Source organism: Mastigoproctus giganteus, chromosome 5, assembly GCF_048544385.1.
Source record: "Mastigoproctus giganteus isolate SK-2022 chromosome 5, ASM4854438v1, whole genome shotgun sequence".
Taxonomy (NCBI): Eukaryota; Metazoa; Arthropoda; class Arachnida; order Uropygi; family Thelyphonidae; genus Mastigoproctus; species Mastigoproctus giganteus.
This window is the reverse complement of record NC_143579.1, coordinates 24535660-24554777: the sequence shown is the minus strand read 5'-3', so window position 1 is coordinate 24554777 and position 19118 is coordinate 24535660. Positions and strand designations below refer to the sequence as shown.

General features: G+C 36.2%; 1 protein-coding gene across 2 annotated transcripts in view; it reads right to left on the bottom strand.

Moving 5' to 3' along the window:
* The window catches only part of Smg5 (Smg5 nonsense mediated mRNA decay factor), a 241817-nt gene extending 223036 nt beyond the window's left edge, over nucleotides 1-18781 (bottom strand). For both annotated transcript variants that reach the window (XM_090373113.1, XM_090373114.1), the window contains exon 1: nucleotides 18590-18781. In XM_090373113.1, coding sequence (XP_090229239.1) covers nucleotides 18590-18660 — 71 coding nt within the window. In that variant the 5' untranslated portion in view covers nucleotides 18661-18781. The remainder of the gene's footprint in view (nucleotides 1-18589) is intronic.
* Nucleotides 18782-19118: the final 337 nt, after the last annotated feature.

Sequence of the window (19118 nt, the reverse complement as noted above, 5' to 3'; positions counted from 1 at the left end):
CTCTAGCAAAAAAGCAACACTGCCCTTGATGTGATTTAATTTCAGTTTTAAAGTGCAAAAATGACTAGAATGCCCTTGATTTGAACATACTATAATACCCATTTATTTGTCAGCAGAACAACTGAATTAATTATTATTTGTTCTCAAAACATTAGGTTCATTTGCAAAGTAACTTTATACACTGCATCTAGGGGCTCAACATCTGGTGGGTATGGGCCTGTCACACCCAGGGTCCTGGGTGTGACAGGCCCCTTACATTATTGTAAGCTGGATATCATCATTCTTCTCTCTCTCTCAGGGTAACTCAGAAATTTTTTTTGACTGGTGCAGCATAAGCCTCAGGCTTCCTTGCACCACATGGCTAATAATAATAATAATAATCTCACAACAACAAGAATAAATAAAGCAGAACCATTATCTGTTGCAAATCCCAAAGGATATGTATTCCCTACTGTATGCAAGGGTTACAGTATGGTGAACCCCTGCTACTGACAATTACAAGCAGTTTTTTTTTTTTTTTCCTTCTTTCTGAGTGAAAATGAGTATACCATATATTTTTTAACATTGAGTCCAAAAATAACATTTGATTTCTTATAGCACATATAGTTTTTCAATGTTATGTTTGTTATTTGGTTTTTAGGAGCATTAGCAACTAAGGCCATATTGCTCCGGGATATGCGGTGGTCATTCCCTGACCTTTCCACATCCTCCGTATTTGGTGGTGACGGGCTCGAACCCCGGTCTAATCAAGAAGCATGTGCTACGCACTGCTGCTCCTTCCCACCTAGCTATGGAGGCGCCTTAGTTTTTCAATAAAAGGAAAAGCTTTTGATTCTGTGTCACATGGAAGACTACTGTACAAATTGGAGCAGTATGGCATTAAGAGCAAGTTGCTACTATGGATAAAGGAATGGTTGAGTGGGAGAAGACAGAGAGTGGTAATCAACAGGCACTGCTCTTCGTGGACTAATTTTATTAGTGGAGTCCCCAAGGGCATTATTGTTTTCTGTATTTATCAATGATACTGATGAAGGTAGATCAGGCTTAATGTGCAAGTTTACAGACGATACAAAGTTTGGCAGGGCTGTTAATGACAGTACGCTACTACAACAGGATCTAGAAAAGTTGAGCAGATGGGCAGAGAGGAGGCAACTGAAGTTTAACATTGACAAATGCAAAGTACTACATACGGGTAGCAGTAATCCAAGAGTCACATACCAACTGTAAGCTACATTCTCCACTACCATGAGTGTCCAGTGGACACTCATGGTAGTGGAGAATGAGAAAGACCTGGGGGTAACTGTGCAGTCAGATATGAAGTTTTCTGAGCAGTGCAGACAAGCTGCAAGAGTAGCTCATGGGGTCTTGTCAATGATATACAGGAATGTTGCTAGCAGGGATAAGGAGGTGATTATCCCCTTGTTTAAGGCAATAGTCAGGTCACACCTTGAGTACTGCATACAGGTCAGGAGGCCGTATTTTAGGATTTAGAGCTGTTGAAACAAGTACAGAGAAGGGCAACAAGACTGGTGAGTGGAACAACGGGTTGCTCCTACCAAGAAAGGCTTAAGTTCTGCAAATTGCAGTGTCTGGAGACTAAGCACCTGCGAGGTAATCTGACTGAGGTGTATAAGGCCCTGAATGGTTTGAGAAGGCTGAATTCTGATGGGATTCTTCTTCTTGCTCTGATTATACACCTGAGAGGACAAATTCAAATTGAGAAACAATAGCTGTAGAGCAGGGATTCTCAATGCAATATCACCCCCAAGGGAGCAAAAATTGATTTTTTTTTGGGGGCGGGGGCGAATGGTTATTACAATGGTTTGTGGCCCTCAAGTTCAACCCTACATGACGACATCTTATTCCTTAATATTTAATTTCTCTCATTGGGTTTTCTTTTCCCCTGAGACAACTGATTTTTAAAATATAAGTACATTATATTAGGAGTGAGTGAGAAATTTTAATAAAAGGAAGATAGTGGGTGTGATTTAATTCAACCACCTTTGCTTTTCATAGGCATTAAATGCCTAAATGCTTTAAGAGGTAATGTCTCCAAAATCCTTGCCGTTTGCACTTTTCTGACAGCTGCGACCTTGGCAGTGGCATGGTTCATTTATTTATTCTTTTGTTTAATTGGCCAATATACGAGGATTGGATGGGATGAGGAAATGTTTCAGTCTATTGTTTCTACTTTCTAAGCGACAATTAGTATTGATTTATTGTTTCTGTGTGGAAGTTGTTTATTCTTGGTCCACAGTGCTTTTGTGAGTGACATAGGCTATGAGAGTTAAATAAAAAGTTTATATTTTATTATTTAATTCTTTGTAGTTATTCAACTCATCATCAATCATGTCAAGTGCTGAAAAGAAAAAAGTATCATGAATATCTAGCTTATGGTTTTATTGAAAGTCCATTCGACTCAAGACAGCCTATGCATCTAATGTGTAATAGTTCTTTTTTAAATGAGGCTATGAAACCATCAAGACTTTTAGACCACTTAAAAAGGAAACATCCTAATAAAGTTGGTAAACATAACGAATATTTTAAAAATTTAAACAGAATTTTGAGCAACGTAACACTGTTGCTTCCTTAATTAAGAAGAACGCTCAAACAAATGATGGAATGATTGCATCTTATAAAATTGCAGAAATCATTGAAAAAAACTGGTAGTGCTCATACAGTTGCTGACACTGTTACACAACCTGCATTAGACTGTAATTTCAGGAGTGATGCATCAAAATCTTTCCAGTATTTTAAAAGCATTGCCATTGAGCAACGATTCAATTCGAAAACAAACTGATGAATGTCAGTTAACATTGAAGGGCAGCTAATTGACAAACTAAAAATGAGAAAATTATGTATTCAGATTGATGAATGCACAGTTACTGACAATAAGGCTCTTCTAATGGCATACGTTCATTTTTTCGATGACGATTGTAAATTGCAAGAAGAGATGTTGTTTGTAAAAGCTATAGAAACTATAGGAGCATCCATTTTTTCTGCTGTAAAAACATGGTTTGATGAAAAACAAGTACCACTGGAAAATTTGGTATCTTGTGGCACTGATGTGCTACCTCCATGGTTGGAAGACAAAGGTTTTATAGCCCAAATAAAGGAAGTATGTCCCAAAGCAAAGTTCTGGCAATACACTGCACTGTGCACCAACATAGTCTGGTTGCAAAAAATATTAGTCCAGTTCTTTATCAAACTTTCAGTATAGTTATTAAAACCATCAATAAAATAAAGTCACATAGCAAATATGATCGCCTTTTTAGAAAAATCTGTGTTGATAATGAAGAACAGTATGCGAGGCTTCTTTTAATACACAAGTCAGATGACTTTCTAAAGGAAACTGTTTAACAAGATTTGATACAATAATTAGTTTTTGATACGATAATTAGTTTTTTAAAAAGTGAAGGACACAGATTTAGTAAAGGAGATCAGCAAACATAAAAACAACTTATATTACTGTATATGGCTTGGATTTTCAAAAACTTAATGAAGTATCACTTCAACGGAAATTAATTATGGTGTTAGACCATAAATGCGTATTAAAAGCCTTCACTGAAAAACTGGAAATATTTGAAAGCAATTTAATGAGAAAACAATTTCATGGTATGCAAGGGTTAGCTGAAATCAATGAATCTCTCGGGAATGATCTTAAGAATTATTCAGATCATTTGTGTTCTTTAAAAGGTGAAATGAAAAATAGATTTTCAGATTTATTTTCTTTTGAAGTGAATTTAGATCCAATTAGATGCGATTTTGGGTCTACTAGCGAAGAAATTCATTAAGAACTCATTGAATTAAAATGTAATGAAGAATGCAAATATAAATTCGAAAAACGTGGAATGGCTAAGTTGTGGGGATCAAAAACAACTAAACTTCTTTATCCAACAATGTGGTCTGAAATGGCCAATGTATTCCTTTGTTTTCCAACGTCTTATATGGTTGAAAGTGGTTTTAGTTCAGTAAATAAAATATATACAAAGGAAAGAAACAGTGATATATGTTCAAGAGGAGACTGAATTAAACTTTCCAACATAATACCGACCATTGAACTTTTAGCTAAGAAGCATCAGGCTCAGGGATCTCATTGAATAAAAGGAGCAAGTTTTTAGAGGTATAAGTATTTTCTTGTTTAAAATTTCATGGGGGCAATTAGGAAAAAAGATAGTCTAAAAAATCCATTTAGGGATGATAATTAAAAAAAAAAAAAAAAAGGTTGAGAAACACGAACAAAGGAGGGAACGAGGGTAGCCTTGTGCAGGCAAAGTTTTTACTGCTCCTGGAAATAGAGAAATTTTTTCTGTTTTATTAGCTTAAATTGGCATATTAACTTATTTTCTAGAGTAGCTTTATATTCCTAGTTGCGATACTTAGTTTAAAGTTTAACTCAGATAGAGATTTTGTAGGTTATTACTTAGTATTGGTAAGGGTATCCAATCCATGTGTTACAAGTTTTGCAGCTATGCGGAACGAGAAGTTTTTTAGCCATATTTAGCTGCTTCATTGACCAATTGTTATATTAAATTATTTTCTATAAGTAGCTTATAGACCTAGTCAAGATCCTTGGTTTATTCTGAATTGAGACAGCGAGATTTTGGAAGTTAATTAATACTTAAGTGTCCGTAGATTTACCGTTCGTAATTTGCCGCCATTGTTATACGATACAACCTTATATCCCAAACTAGACAGCGTTAGCTTAGTATAGCATAGTATATTATATAATATTGTCAATTAATCAGTAAAATCTATTAATCTTGTTAAATTTAATTGTCAATTAAATTGTACTTTTTAACTAAATACATATAACGACTTAGATTTTACAAACGTAACATAATTAATTAACATATAACTTGATACGGAAGTTATATAAACGGAACTCATAGATAATACTAGATACTGAAAAATATATACAGATATATAGTGTTATAACTGTGTTGGGTTACAAGTTTAGAGTTATAATTTTGTACTGAAATTGAAATTTTATGAAATTAAATTGAAATCATGACTCAGACCAGAGCAGCAAAGCAAAAGGCTCAGGGGAGAACTGATGGGAGCAGTTGCCCTCTGAATCACAGCCTTTTAAAATGCACTGCTTGCTTGATGTTTGTGGAGTAATCGGGTACGGGACATGATATTGCCATGGGGGGATGTCTTTGTGTGTGTGTGTGTGTGTGTGTGTGTGCAAGCGCGATGTAAGGAAATCAAGCGAAAACTCAGCGTTGTTATGGGCCTATATGAGAGCTTGAAGGACAGGGTGGATGCCCTCGAAGGACCTAAATTGAGGGGCCTATCAAGCTCTCAGCTGCCCACATCAATGCCAGAGCTCGCACTTGGTCATCACGCAACACAGAGGCAACCCCCAAGGCAGAATGCGCTGGTCCCACACGAACTAGTAGTTGTTGGTGACTATTATCAGGGAAACGGGGAACATGGTATGTAAAAAGGATAGGTGTACAGGACCAGGGTATGACTGCCAGGGGCAAAGATTGATAACGTGGTAGAGCAGATATCATCTTTTAAGGGCACAAAAGATGATATTGTTTTACACGTTGGCACTAATGATATTAAGAATAGGAGACCAGCGGAATTACTTAACAAGTACAGGTCACTGTTAAAAAAAAAACCATGAATTAGGGTTGAATTTGAAAGCCTTGAATTTGAAATGAGAGCCTTGTTGATCAATTTGGCCCTGGAAAGATAGTGCAAGGCTCAAGGGGTAGAATTTTTTTCAGCCTGGACTGTACTTGTTAACAGGAGAGACTGATTCTACAGGGATGGGATACACTTAAATAGAAAGGGTGCAAGAATATTTGCTGATGTTATCGAGGCAGTGTTAGGTGGGTCGGAAAACAAGGACTAATAGATTAACAGTAGCCACTGGCAGAGGTAAAAGTGATTCTTGCACTGCTTCTATTGGAATGAGCAGCAGCCTGGAAAACAAGATGCAGGGTATTTCAGAGACTGCTGGGAGTCATTGCGGTACAAGAAAAAACACTTGGGTTGTGTTAGGGTAGTTAAGAATAGGAACAGGTGCATGTATACTTGCGTGTACACCAGTGCTAGGAGTTTGGTAAATAAATTTGAGGTATTGCTCAAAACATCAAAGGTAGATATTGTTGGGATATCAGAGACATGGTGTTACACAGATATAAGGAATGCGGAACTGGAATTTGGGGAGTACAATGTGTACAGAAAGGATAGAAAGGGAGGAGGGGTTATGCTATTAGTTAAGAAACACATAAAATCCAAAGAAGTGAAGCCAGTTGACATCGCTGGCCAGTGCAGTGTCAAGTCAGTTTGGTGTGACATAATCATTGGGAGATCAAAATTGAGAGTAGGAGTGTGCTATAGGCCTAATGACTCTGATGAGTATAATAAGAAACTGTACAAGGAAATAGAGTGAGCCAGAGTCTTATAATGGGGGATTTTAATTTCCCAGATATTGACTGGAATTTGTGGATTGGTCACTCACACACTAGCAAAGATTTTGTGGATTTATTGGATGATTGTTTTCTACATCAACATGATTGGAAAGCAACTAGAGGGAGTAATACTCTTGATCTGATTATCAGTAGTGATTCTTCATGCATTAAGAATCTGCAGATAAAAGAACCACTAGCTGGCAGTGATCACAGTGTGCTGAAGTGGGATTTACTCAAAGAGGTAACTACCATCAGGGGTAAAGGGAAGGGTTTTTGCTTTCGTAAAGGCGACTACGATGGTCTGAGACAGTATTTAAATTCTATACAGTGGGACCAACTGATCATGTTACCAACAGCAAATTCGAAATGGGAAGCATTCAAAGAATTTATCTTGGAAGCTACTAGGCTTTACCTACCAACTAAGAAATATTGTTCAAGGTTTAGGCCTAAATGGATGTCAGATGAACTAATGAGACATATGGCAGAGAAGAAAAATGCATGGGATACATATAAATTAATACGTGACACAGAAGCCTATGATAGATATAAGCTAGTCTGTAACTAATTCTCAAAGGAGATTAGGCAGGCAAAGGCAGATTATGGGAAATCCTTGGCAAAGGATGCAAAGAAAAACAGAAAAGAGTTCTTTACCTATGTAAACTCTGGAAGGAAAGGGATGAATCAGATTGGTCCACTGGATATTGATGGTTCAACTGTTGATGATCCTGCTCAGGTAGCTGACAAACTAAATGAGTATTTCGCACGTGAGGAGTTATTCAGGAAGAGGAATGCCAGAAGTGAAGTAAACTCTGGCAGTGACCTAGATGATTTTGTAATAACTGAGAGGAAAGTGGAGGAGAAATTGTTGAGGATAAGCATAAAAGAGGCACCCGGGGTGGATGGGATCTATCCAGTTATATTAAAGGAGGCAGCAAAGGAAGTAAGAAAACCCTTAGCCCTAATTATGAGAGCTTCTTTGGACTCAGGGGAGCTACCCATAGACCTGTGAGTTTAACTTCTGTTCCAGGAAAATTAATGGAGGCACTGGTTAAAGAAGCACTGCAGGATCATCTAGACAAGACTTCAGTTATAGCTCGGACACAGCATGTTTTTGTTAAGGGAAAGTCTTGCCTGACCAATTTGAATGGATACTGTGATGCAGTCACAAAAGAACTGGATGCAGGGAATAACTTTGATATTATATATTTGGATCTTAGAAAGGCTTTTGATACTATTGCACATGGAAGACTGCTGAACAAATTGGAGAAGTGTGGCACTGGAGGCAAATTGCTGCTATGGATAAAGGGATGGTTGAGGGGAAGAAGACAGAGAGTAGTAATCAATGGACATTGCTCATCGTGGACTAATGTTATTAGTGGATTCCCTCAGGGTTCAGTGTTGGGTCCATTGTTTTCTGTATTTATAAATGATACTGATGATGGTATATCATGCTTAATGTCCAAGTTTTCAGACGATACAAAGGTAGGCAGGGTTGTTAAGGACACTACTGACAGTATGCTGCTGCAACAGGATCTGGAAAGGTTGAGCAGATGGGCTGAGAGGTGGCAAATGAAGTTTAACATTGACAAATTTAAAGTATTACACTGACAGTGACAGAGAATGAAAAGGACCTGGGGTAATTGTGCAGGCAGATATGAAGTTTTCTGAACAGTGCAGATGGGCTGCAAGAGTAGCTCATGGTGTCTTGCCAATGATATACAGGAATTTTTCTAGCAGGGATAAGGAAGTGATTAAGGAGGTGATCAAACACGAGCAACCTCCAAGGGAGGGAGGGATGGCACACTGAAACAAAAAAAAAAAAAAAAAAAATAGAAGTCTTCCAGAACAGGCTTACACAAGTCACATGACCAGGTAGAAATACCAGTGTCCACCTTGCTTGTTAGTGTCAAATCCATTTAATGCCAATTTCTCAAAGCATCCAATATTAATTAACCTCACACAATAATAGATAGTCTATTGATAATTAAACTTTATGAAAATTAGAAGTTTTTTAAATTTATTTGTGAAGGACTTATCTACGTGTTCAATTAAATATGAGGGCTGTTCAATAAAGAATTATCATAATTTTTTCACAACATACCTTTATTAATCATCCATATTTTGATGGTCCTTTTCAAAGTAGTCCCCATTTGATGATTCTGTTTTTAAGAATAGCAAAAACAGAGCATACTCTGTTTTTGCTATTCTTAAAAAACATGGTGGAAGCCATTTTTTGACATGCATTTGAGAATTGCTTCTGATGTCTTTACAGCTTCTTATGACTGGAAATGTTTTCCTCGCAGCTTCTTCTTTAACTTTGGAAGCAAAAAAAAAAAAAAAAAAAATCACGGGGTTTAAAGTCACAGTGTAGGTCAGATGAGGAACACATTTGTCATTAATGCTAGCTAAGTACTTGATGACAGTATGAGCAATGTGAGGTCTTGCATTGTCATGATACAGCATCCGCCCACCTGCCCGCAGTTGTTTGTGACAAAAGTGATTCCACAAAGTGCGCAATACAGTTCTGTAGTAAGGTCCTGTAACAGTCTTATGACATGGTACAACAGGCTGGAAAACCATTCCTTGAATGTTAAAAAAAAAAGATTATTACCTCTTCTGCAAAAGCCACAACTTTTGCTTTTTTTGGTGTTGGTGATGATGTAGACTTCTAAACAGAGCTTTGTTACTTACTCTATGGGTCAAAATGATGAAGCCATGTCTCATCTGCCATTATCACCTTGTGCAGAACCTCACCATCTTTGTAACCATCCATTGCAGCTCCTGACAAACTTCCATATGAACTTGCTGTTGTTCAAGTGTGAGTAGTCTTGGAACCCAGTGCACACATACATGTCATATGTAAATGGTCATGGAGAATACTGTGCGTGCTTCCTTCTGATGTTCTCAACATCTCTTCCAGTTGCCTTACTGTTATACGACAATCTTCTCTCAAGATTACAGAAGCAATGTTTATGGTTTCTGTGGTGACAGCAGTGGTTGGATCTTCAGGATCACCGATTTTTGTGATTGAATCGTGTCCATCTTTAAACATTCTAAACCACCTGCGAGTTGTGCTATATGGAAGTGTATATTCACCATATGCCTCTTGACATTTCATATGCTTCAACTGATGTTTTCTTGAGACAGAAACAAAAATTTGAGGATAACATACTGTTCCTCGTGGTGTCACATCCACTGTTATGTAACTGAAACTGAACAGGTATAAACTTGACCAACAACCAGGGTCATACTGTGTGCATGAGTCAACTGTGCAGTAGCTATGTGATGCAGCTTAGCTAGAAATAGCAAGAAGTACAGTTGTTCATGAAAAATTATTATCATTCTTTATTGAGCAGCCTTGAATAAATGATACATTATCAATGCAATAAAGCAGCACAAATAAAAAACCATGAGATATGATAAATTATTGGATTTCTGCACAAGTTACACACAGCTTACTTATGATCACTGGGCATGCATACAAAGCTCCATATGATAAGTGTAATCTACAATTGCTTATAACTAATTTTTGTATATGATTGGTTGGTCTGTTATTTTTTGTCACATTCCTTCAACTAATAAGATTCATTCCACAAAATAATGCTGCAATGGTATCAGTAGTGTCAGCTTTCAACAAAAGTATAGTATAGCATAGCCTTTGATACTCTTTGTTAAAAGCTGCATCAATCATGAAAGATACAAACTGCAGCTATCATAAAACAGAGAACTGGCAGATCAACCAAAGCTACTAGACTGATGATTTATTATTAGTAATGGCAAATGATACAAGAAAGCAAGCTTATAAATCAACTGGGAAAAAAATCCTACATCACTTGTCCAGCCCCTCCAACTGTTTTTCTAGTTCTTCCTTGAATTTATTCAAACTACAAACTTCCACAACATAGATGAAAGTTTGTTCTAACTGTCAGGCACATTTTGGCTGGAAGCAAACTTCCATACGTCTATTCTGAAACCACCCATTCTCAATTTGAATTTATGCCTCCTGTGTATAGCCTAAGCAAGAGGAAGAATAGTATCAACAATGAACTTGCTTAATCGATTCAAAGCCTTAAACACCTCAGTCAGATTACCTTGCAGGTGCCGAGTCTCTAGATGCTGAAATTTGCAGAACTGATGCCTTTCTTGATAAGAACACCTTTCTGTTCCCCTCAATCTCATTGTCCTTCTCTGCACCTGTTGTGGCAAATCTACATCCTTCCTAAAATGATGTAGTAGTAGTAGTGGCATGTGATGCAAGAAAGCAAGTGTATGAGCTTATGCAGCATCAGCCAAAAAAAAAAATTACAAAACAATCCCCTCTAAATGTTTGTCCAGTTCCTCCTTAAATTTATTTAACCTATCGACTTCCACAACGACAGATGGAAGTTTGTTCCAGCAATTAACCACCCGCTGGCTAAAGGCAAATTTATGCACATCTATTCTACCTCTGTCCTTCCTCAATTTCAATTTATGCCCCCTTAGGTTCGTAATCTAAACAAGTGGAAGAATCCCATCAGAATTCAGCGTGCTCAACCCATTCAAGGCCTTATACACCTCAATCAGATCACCTCACGGGTGCCTAGTCTCCAGCTGCTGCAATTTGCAGAACTTAAGCCTCTCCTGGTAAGAGGATCCCTTCATTCCTCTCTTGTTACCCTTCTCTGTACATGCTCAAGCAAATCTACATCCTTCCTAAAATGAGGCCTCCAGACCTACATACAGTACTCAAGGCATGGCCCGACCATTGCCTTATACAGAGGGATAATCACCTCCTTTTCCCTGCTAGCAAAATTCCTGTATATCATTGACAACACCCCATGACCTGCCCTGGCAGCCTGTCTGCATTGCTCCGAAAACTTTATATCTGACTGCACAATTACTCCTAGGTCTTTTTCATTTTCTACCACCTTAAGTGTAGTACCACACAGTTGGTACATATCTGTATGCAGTACTCAAGATGCTGCCTAACTATTGCCTTGTACAATGAGATGATCACCCGCTTATCCCTGCTAGCAAAATTGCTGTATATATCAGTTGTCAGCAAAACCACGAGCTGTACTGGGAACCTGTCCACAGTGCTTAGAACTCCATATCTGACTGCACAATTACCCCTTTGTCTTTTTCATTTTACACCACCCAAGTGTAGTACCACACAGTTGGTACTTTAATCTGGGATTACCACTACCCATATACAGTACCTTGCATATATCAATGTTAAACTTCAATTGCCATTTCTCAGCCCATCTGCCTAGTTTTTCTAGGTCTTGTTGCAGTTTCTTACCTTGATTACTGTCATTATGCATCCTACCAATCTTTGCATCATCTACAAATTTGATCTGTAAAATACTAATCACCAAGGCAGCCACACATTACTATAGATATCTGAATTGTTGCTACAAGGTTGGACTTTGGTTGGTGGCAAGCAGTCTTTTTTTTATTTAGGGAAGGGGAAATTTCCTTTGAGATATTAAAACCGCTGCTCCCTACAAGTCCTTTTTACTGGCCATACTGACATACGGCTTGGCCCCTTGCAGTAATGTCAGGAACTAGGAAACAGCAATTTAGTTTAATAATAATAATAATAATAATAATTATTATTATTTTTTTTCTGCATTTTGTTGTCTTAGTTGTTAAAAATGATAAGAAAAGGAGGATTAAGAAAATAATTTTGGCAGTTGTTAAAAAAACTGCTTGCTGCTTCCCAGTTGCAAAGTGGCCAGTGCAACCCTACATGAAAGATTTATAGACATGACGTGTTTTTTTTTGAGATCTGCCCTAGCCTAGTCTACTGATAATGAAATCAGTAAAGTGTGTTAGTTGTCTGACGGCACCAGGAGTTTCCCCCATCTCCGCATTGTATTCTTTGAGAGTGACACAGAACTCTGTGGAGGCCAGAGATTTAAAAAGTGTGTGGGGAGTGGTCTGTTGTGTAGCGTTATGTTCTGTTGTTTCTCTGACCATTTAGCCATTGGACCCCCTATTAGGACCCACCATTGCCCACACTTTGCCACAAGGAGGCAGGTCAGGCACCCAGTAGATTATTTAAGTACTCTGGCAAGCTCCATCACCTAATTTCCAAGGATTTCAGTGGCTAATGAAATCAGTAATGCCATAAAGCTCTAAGTTAAATTTTTTTTATAGATTTATATATCAGAAGTGTCCACCTTAGTTATTTGAAGGATTACACCTAGCACATAAACCAAGACATTAATACTAAAAAACAACATATGATGCTAGACACCATCAAAGATGTGTATGCATGCATCCAGTTATCATGCATAAGTTATGCATGATAACTTAAGCATGCATCCGGTTTACCTGAATTATCCTTCAGTTTATCATTTTTCTTCTTTTACAGCCTTATTTCTCCTTAATTTTGTGCTAGTAGTTTTTTTCTACTTACATGTTTTAAGTCTTCCACTTAGTAGAAAACTTTTATATTATCATTTTCCCATTTGGGAAGTACAGTAAACCATGGGCTCACATCTGGTGAGTATGGGCTTGGCACACCCAGGGTCCTGAGCTGGATATCATCATTCTTCTCTTTCTTGGTGATTTCCTTCTATTTCTCTCTCTAGGTCACAGGATAAATCAATTTTTTTTTTGGCTGGTGCAGCATAAGCCTCAGGCTTCCTTGCACCATATGGCTAATTATAACAATAATGATAACCCTTGATTTAATCAACATTACTTTAATGAACGTCAGAAATAAGTGTCTGATGGCATTTACCATCACTTAAAATATTTTAATTAACAATTAAGTGAATTTAACTCACAGCCAACGAGGAGTTTGGTCGTGCTTTCATTTAATAACAGACTATTAGAGAGAGATACCAAAATACTGTATGTATTTGTTCTCTTGAAGTAAATTAAAACAAACTTATTGGACACTGAAGTAATTTGCTTACAGTTTCTGCTCTTATGAAGAAATGGTAAACACACCCAAATCCCACATCCTGTGTGCTTTGCAAGATTCATATCATACAGGATGCAAGGCAGACTAGATTTTCCTCAACATCTTCATTAGCCTGCTGAGCGTGATGGACATCAATCCTCAATAGTGTTTCACCTGAATAAGCTTAGTCAGAGTAGCCACCATGTGAAAGGCAAAATTTCAAGCTTCTCTAATCCACAACTGAGGATTAAGGTTAAGTACAGTAAAATACAGTATTACCACATTTAATATATTTCATAATGCAGAACTTTTTCACAGCATTATAGAAACATCAATGAATATATGTATTTCTTTTTTTTTTAATTTAACAGATCATCAGATTTAGTTGTAAAGTTTTACTGTATCATATTCAACATTATTTATAACTGATGGGTTCCTTTTTTCTGGTTATACCCTCTAAGTGATGGCAGGAAATAAGAGTAGCATTATCTTTAAGGGTCAGAACATTGAATTTATTATTCAATCTTCCACCATTTTCTTGGGTCCCTTGAGGTGCTTCTGGAGCTCTTTTCTTGTTTCTGATTTTTTTCAGTAATAATGAAGGTATGCAGAAAAAGCTGTTGATGATTTAAAGGTAGGCTGAATGGTTAACAACTGGGATCAGGCTATGCTGCTTCAGAATAATTTAGATTGGTTACACATATGGTCTGAAACATTACAAATGGAAGATTTTACATTTGGAAGGGGAAAAAAAATCCGAGGGATGACATACAAACTAGGAGACATGGAATTAAAGGTAGTTCAAGATGAGAAGGATTTAGACATTAAGATACAAGCATATATGAGGTTTTTCTTCCAATGTAAGCAAGTAGGCAGGAAGGTTCAGGGCGTACTATCAATGATAACAGCATGTTTGGCATCAGGGAGAAGGATATTATCCCCTTTACAAAATGATGGTGAGACCTCATTTAGAATACTGTATTCAGGCCTAAAGGCTTCACCTAAATAAAGGATAGAAGGGATTGGATTGGTTGGGAGTGCTAAGAATTTTCCCTATAAGGAATGTCTTAAAAGAATATGCACTGCAGAGCATGGAGACCAAACACCTCAGAGTTGACCTGGTAGAGGTTTTTAAGACCCTAAAAGGAATAAGCAGAATGGGGGTGATACATTCGCACTGGCAAGTGAAACAAGAACAAGGGGACACAAATATAAAATTTTGGGAACCAATAGCAGATTAGATGTCAAGAAGTTCACCTTTGGGCAGCATGTTGTTGATCATTAAAAGTTTCTCTTAAAGAAGTCGAGGTAGAGAATCTGAAGGTTCAAGGTGGAACTAGATTGTTACTTTTTAGAAATGGCAAACTGCGATTGATTCAGGAATTTTTTAAAATTTATTTTTAATTATTTATTTTGTCTGATGAATAAATTTGCTTTGCTTAGCCTAATTAATCCTATAAGGAATGTCTTAAAAGAATATGCACTGCAGAGCATGGAGACCAAACACCTCAGAGTTGACCTGGTAGAGGTTTTTAAGACCCTAAAAGGAATAAGCAGAATGGGGGTGATACATTCGCACTGGCAAGTGAAACAAGAACAAGGGGACACAAATATAAAATTTTGGGAACCAATAGCAGATTAGATGTCAAGAAGTTCACCTTTGGGCAGCATGTTGTTGATCATTAAAAGTTTCTCTTAAAGAAGTTGAGGTAGAGAATCTGAAGGTTCAAGGTGGAACTAGATTGTTACTTTTTAGAAATGGCAAACTGCGATTGATTCAGGAATTTTTTTAAATTTATTTTTAATTATTTATTTTGTCTGATGAATAAATTTGCTTTGCTTAGCCTAATTAATACTATTTCAGCTGTTCCTGTATAATGTTATTTCCCTGATATATGTATTTGCAAGGCTTACTTATGCAATAAGCACTGGTTAACATGATCGTGCGGTAAACTGAATTTTGATTCTAGTAAACAGCCATTCTGATAAGCCAAAATTGGTAGAATATCCACGGGTCAGAAAAATAAAAAGCAATCAGTCTCTATAAATTTATCAATATTGTATAAGTCTATATTCACAATCACTTGCACCAGTTTCTTTCAACACTCTCCTCAGGATGGCTATAGCTTTACGAGTTTAACATTTTGTAACTGAATTTCATTCAGGTTCATCTTCATTTTCCTCCTCCTCGGCAAAATTATCAGTGACAGACTGGGCAATTTCTTCATCTGCTAAAGCTGTAGTAACTTGTAGATTGCCTAAGTTCACCAAATCATTAAAATCCCAATCATCCATGTCTTTACGCTTCAACATAATCAGTATTTTGACTTAGTTAACCATCATGAATAATTAATCCTGATTCTTTTGAAACAATTGCTAATGCAGATTTTCGACACTTCAATCAAGGCACTTATTGTCATATGTAGAGCATCTAGAATAGTTATCTGCTTTGCAATATTGGATGATGTTTTCAAATCATCATCTATAGATTCATCGACTCATATCAAACCTATAAAGGACCTTAAAGGTTTTTATTACTCTCTAGTTGAATCACCAATGTGGTATTAAAAAAGTAGAAAAACTAATTCAATGTTTCTGAAAGTCAACTTTGGATGAGCTGGGCAGTTGTCCAAAACCAGCACTTTTTGTTTTTCTTACCCAATTGCAAATCCCCATTTACAAAGATAATTTTCAAATAAAGAAGCTGTCATCCAACACTGGCATATTCAAGGTTTACTCCTTTAAAACACTTAGGTGATTTACTCTTGCCTATAGCTAATGGCTTCATCTTGACTGTTCCTCTTGTGGTGTACATTAAAAGAACTGTAATCCTGTCTCTGATCTTCTTTCCTGCAGATGCAAAGGTATTTTGAAAAATCATGCAACGGTCAGTGGTAGCCTTTTAGTACAACCCTGTTTCACCTGTGTTAAAAATGTTTTCAGGATTATAAGTGCTTAACACAGTTTGTCAAGACTTTTTAACTAGTTGTCAGCTGCAGAACCATCAGAATCTTGTTTTTCTATGTGAAGTTTTTTGTAAACAATACCATGCCTCTCATTACATCTTGTCAGCCACCTATCGCCTTCAATTATTCATGTAGTTTTCCAGTAAAATCACTAACTTTGGAAGAAGAACGCTAAAATTTATTGGTGCATTAAATGAGCTGACCTGTTTGAACCAAATGAACAAAGCTAATCACATTAGTGTTCAATGTGTAATGCGATTTTAATAATTTTGATAAAGATGACTAAGGCACTCCTAATTTTACTGCTGCTTTCCTTTGCAACATACTGTTTAAGTTTAATTTGTCATATGTTTCTATAATCCATAAGTTATCTTTTACATTCAAATCTACTCTTTCTGTTCACTGACTTTTTGGGTTGTAAATTTTAAAACCATAAAAAAGATAAGCATCAGTCAATAACAACGAACATGACACGCACAAATTGCAACTAACATGACATGTACAAGTGAGATACCGAACAGTAAAAAGGTAAAGGAATTTTAGATTTAGGAATGAAGAGAAGATTCTGAAACTTTCTTTACGGTTTGGGTACATGAATGAAGATTTCATAGGAGAAACACATTACATCTTAATAATATAAAAACCCACAGAATTCCAGGTATTGGTATTATCGCAAATGCAGTAAGACCTAGTTTAGTACATGTTTATAACAGATTGTACTAATGAAAAAGCCCAAGAAACTGAAAACTGTTTTATTGTTTTATGGCTGTTTAAATTTATGACCTAGAAAAAAGTGCTTTAGAAAAATATCAGAAAGGCATTAAAATTTGATTCTTGGTAACTGAACATATGATTCTGATAAACAATGAAAGTGCAGTGCATTTTAATGATTTGTATTGATCTTTTGATATTTGATTCTATAAAGCAGCTGATTTTAAAAACCAGTGATCATAATCAGTGCCTAATGTATTTAAAAATCAAGGCTTACAAATCATATTTACAAATTGGTACTGATTATAAAAATACAAATGTATGGTTTTCACATAACTTGGAACATAACATTGTTTTGCATAGTTCAATTCGTTCAGTTTGATTGTCTCTAACACTTCTGACATCCAATTATACAGAAATTAAAGGTAAGGGCCACGATACTGCTATTGCAATATAATGTTTAATTTGCAATTAAATGCATTTCTAAAGCATCTACAGATGTAAAATATTGATTATTTGACAAAAATATCAGTCTAGGCAGAAATTATTAAATTATAAAAATTCAATTTGCATTTTGATGCATATCTTTTTTCTCTCTCAATTCAAAAAGATGTTCAAAATTGTTCCCAACAGTTTTCAATACATAAAAGAATACCGAACTGTAAACTGTAAAACACTACCAAATAATGCTTACTACATTTAACAATATCAAAAAAATATATTCAACATAAATTTACAACTGCAATACAATGCATTAATCCTAAGGTAACAAATATAAGTCGAAAGAATTATAATCAGAATTAAATCAAATGCTAAATATTCAATTTTCTGATATAAAATTCTGAAAAAAAATATATTTAATAAGAAGCATATAACTAAGTTGTATTTTAGGCACACTGGTGAATTAGAACATATTGCGTCATTGGATATTATGTCCGACAAGTGTGTTAACAAGTCGATTTGAACGTTCTGTGGGCTGAAAAACCCGGAAAAATTCAAGGGGAAATCCCTTCTCTCACCGACTGAGATCAGCTACCTACAGCCTCGACTAAAGAGAAATTTTCATTTTAGAAATCGTACTGTCATCGACCGGACAGGAACTAAAACCTCTCCAAACGAGTGACATGTGGCTGAAAACATTATACTGTACACAGGGAATATAACAAAGTAAAATGTCTCAATCAGTTGTTTCGTTGGATGCAATTTACACATTTCAAGAATTAAGAGTTCAACTTGTTCTCTATTATTGTACTGTTCTCGACGGTTTGTGTTGTTTATACTGCAACTTTACGCCGCAAAAACTGATACTTATCTATAAAAGCAAGAACCTGTTTATTTTCCCAATATTAACAAGGACATCAAGGCTATCACTTCCAAGATACTAAATTTAAACTGAATACAAAAAGTTCAAGAGCAGAAACAAAAAACAAAAATGTCATTCAATAAAAATCGATTATAAAATAGAAACTATACAATATATACTTCTACTAATAATGCACGAAAGTTTTTTAAATATATTTTTTCCTAAGAAACATTATCAAAATATTGATACAAAACATCTTACAAGATAGGCTTAATGGACTAACCTGTATAGTCTCCTAGACACTTCAGAATTCTCATACTTTCCCCCTGGGAAAGACTCGGAAGCTTTCTTCATTATATCACATGTTTGCCTATACAAACAAAGGTTACTTATAAGTACTAAGAATAAGGAAAATTCTCGTTTATATGCATAATCATCTGCTAATGTGCTTACTACAGTAAAACGCTACTTCGGCAACCATATTGAGATTTTATTCTGTTATGCCACCAGAGTACGCTAGTAAAACAACATATAAACAGCTGTCTCCAATTCAGGAAAATCACATGAATTCAGTAAATTGAAAAACATACGAGAATAGCATATGACGTTCACACCAACGTACTATTTTAAACAGCTCACAGTCACAAGGTAACACGCTTGAAGTGAATTTCATGTAATCACTGGTCTAAACTTTTTAATTCCCCAACTTGGGGATAAAGATTTGAATTTGTTATTGCTTTACTATTTCAGATATGACGTTTTCGTGCACTGAAGTAGTCTACTGGTCTACTTCTAGACTTCTATTAGACTAC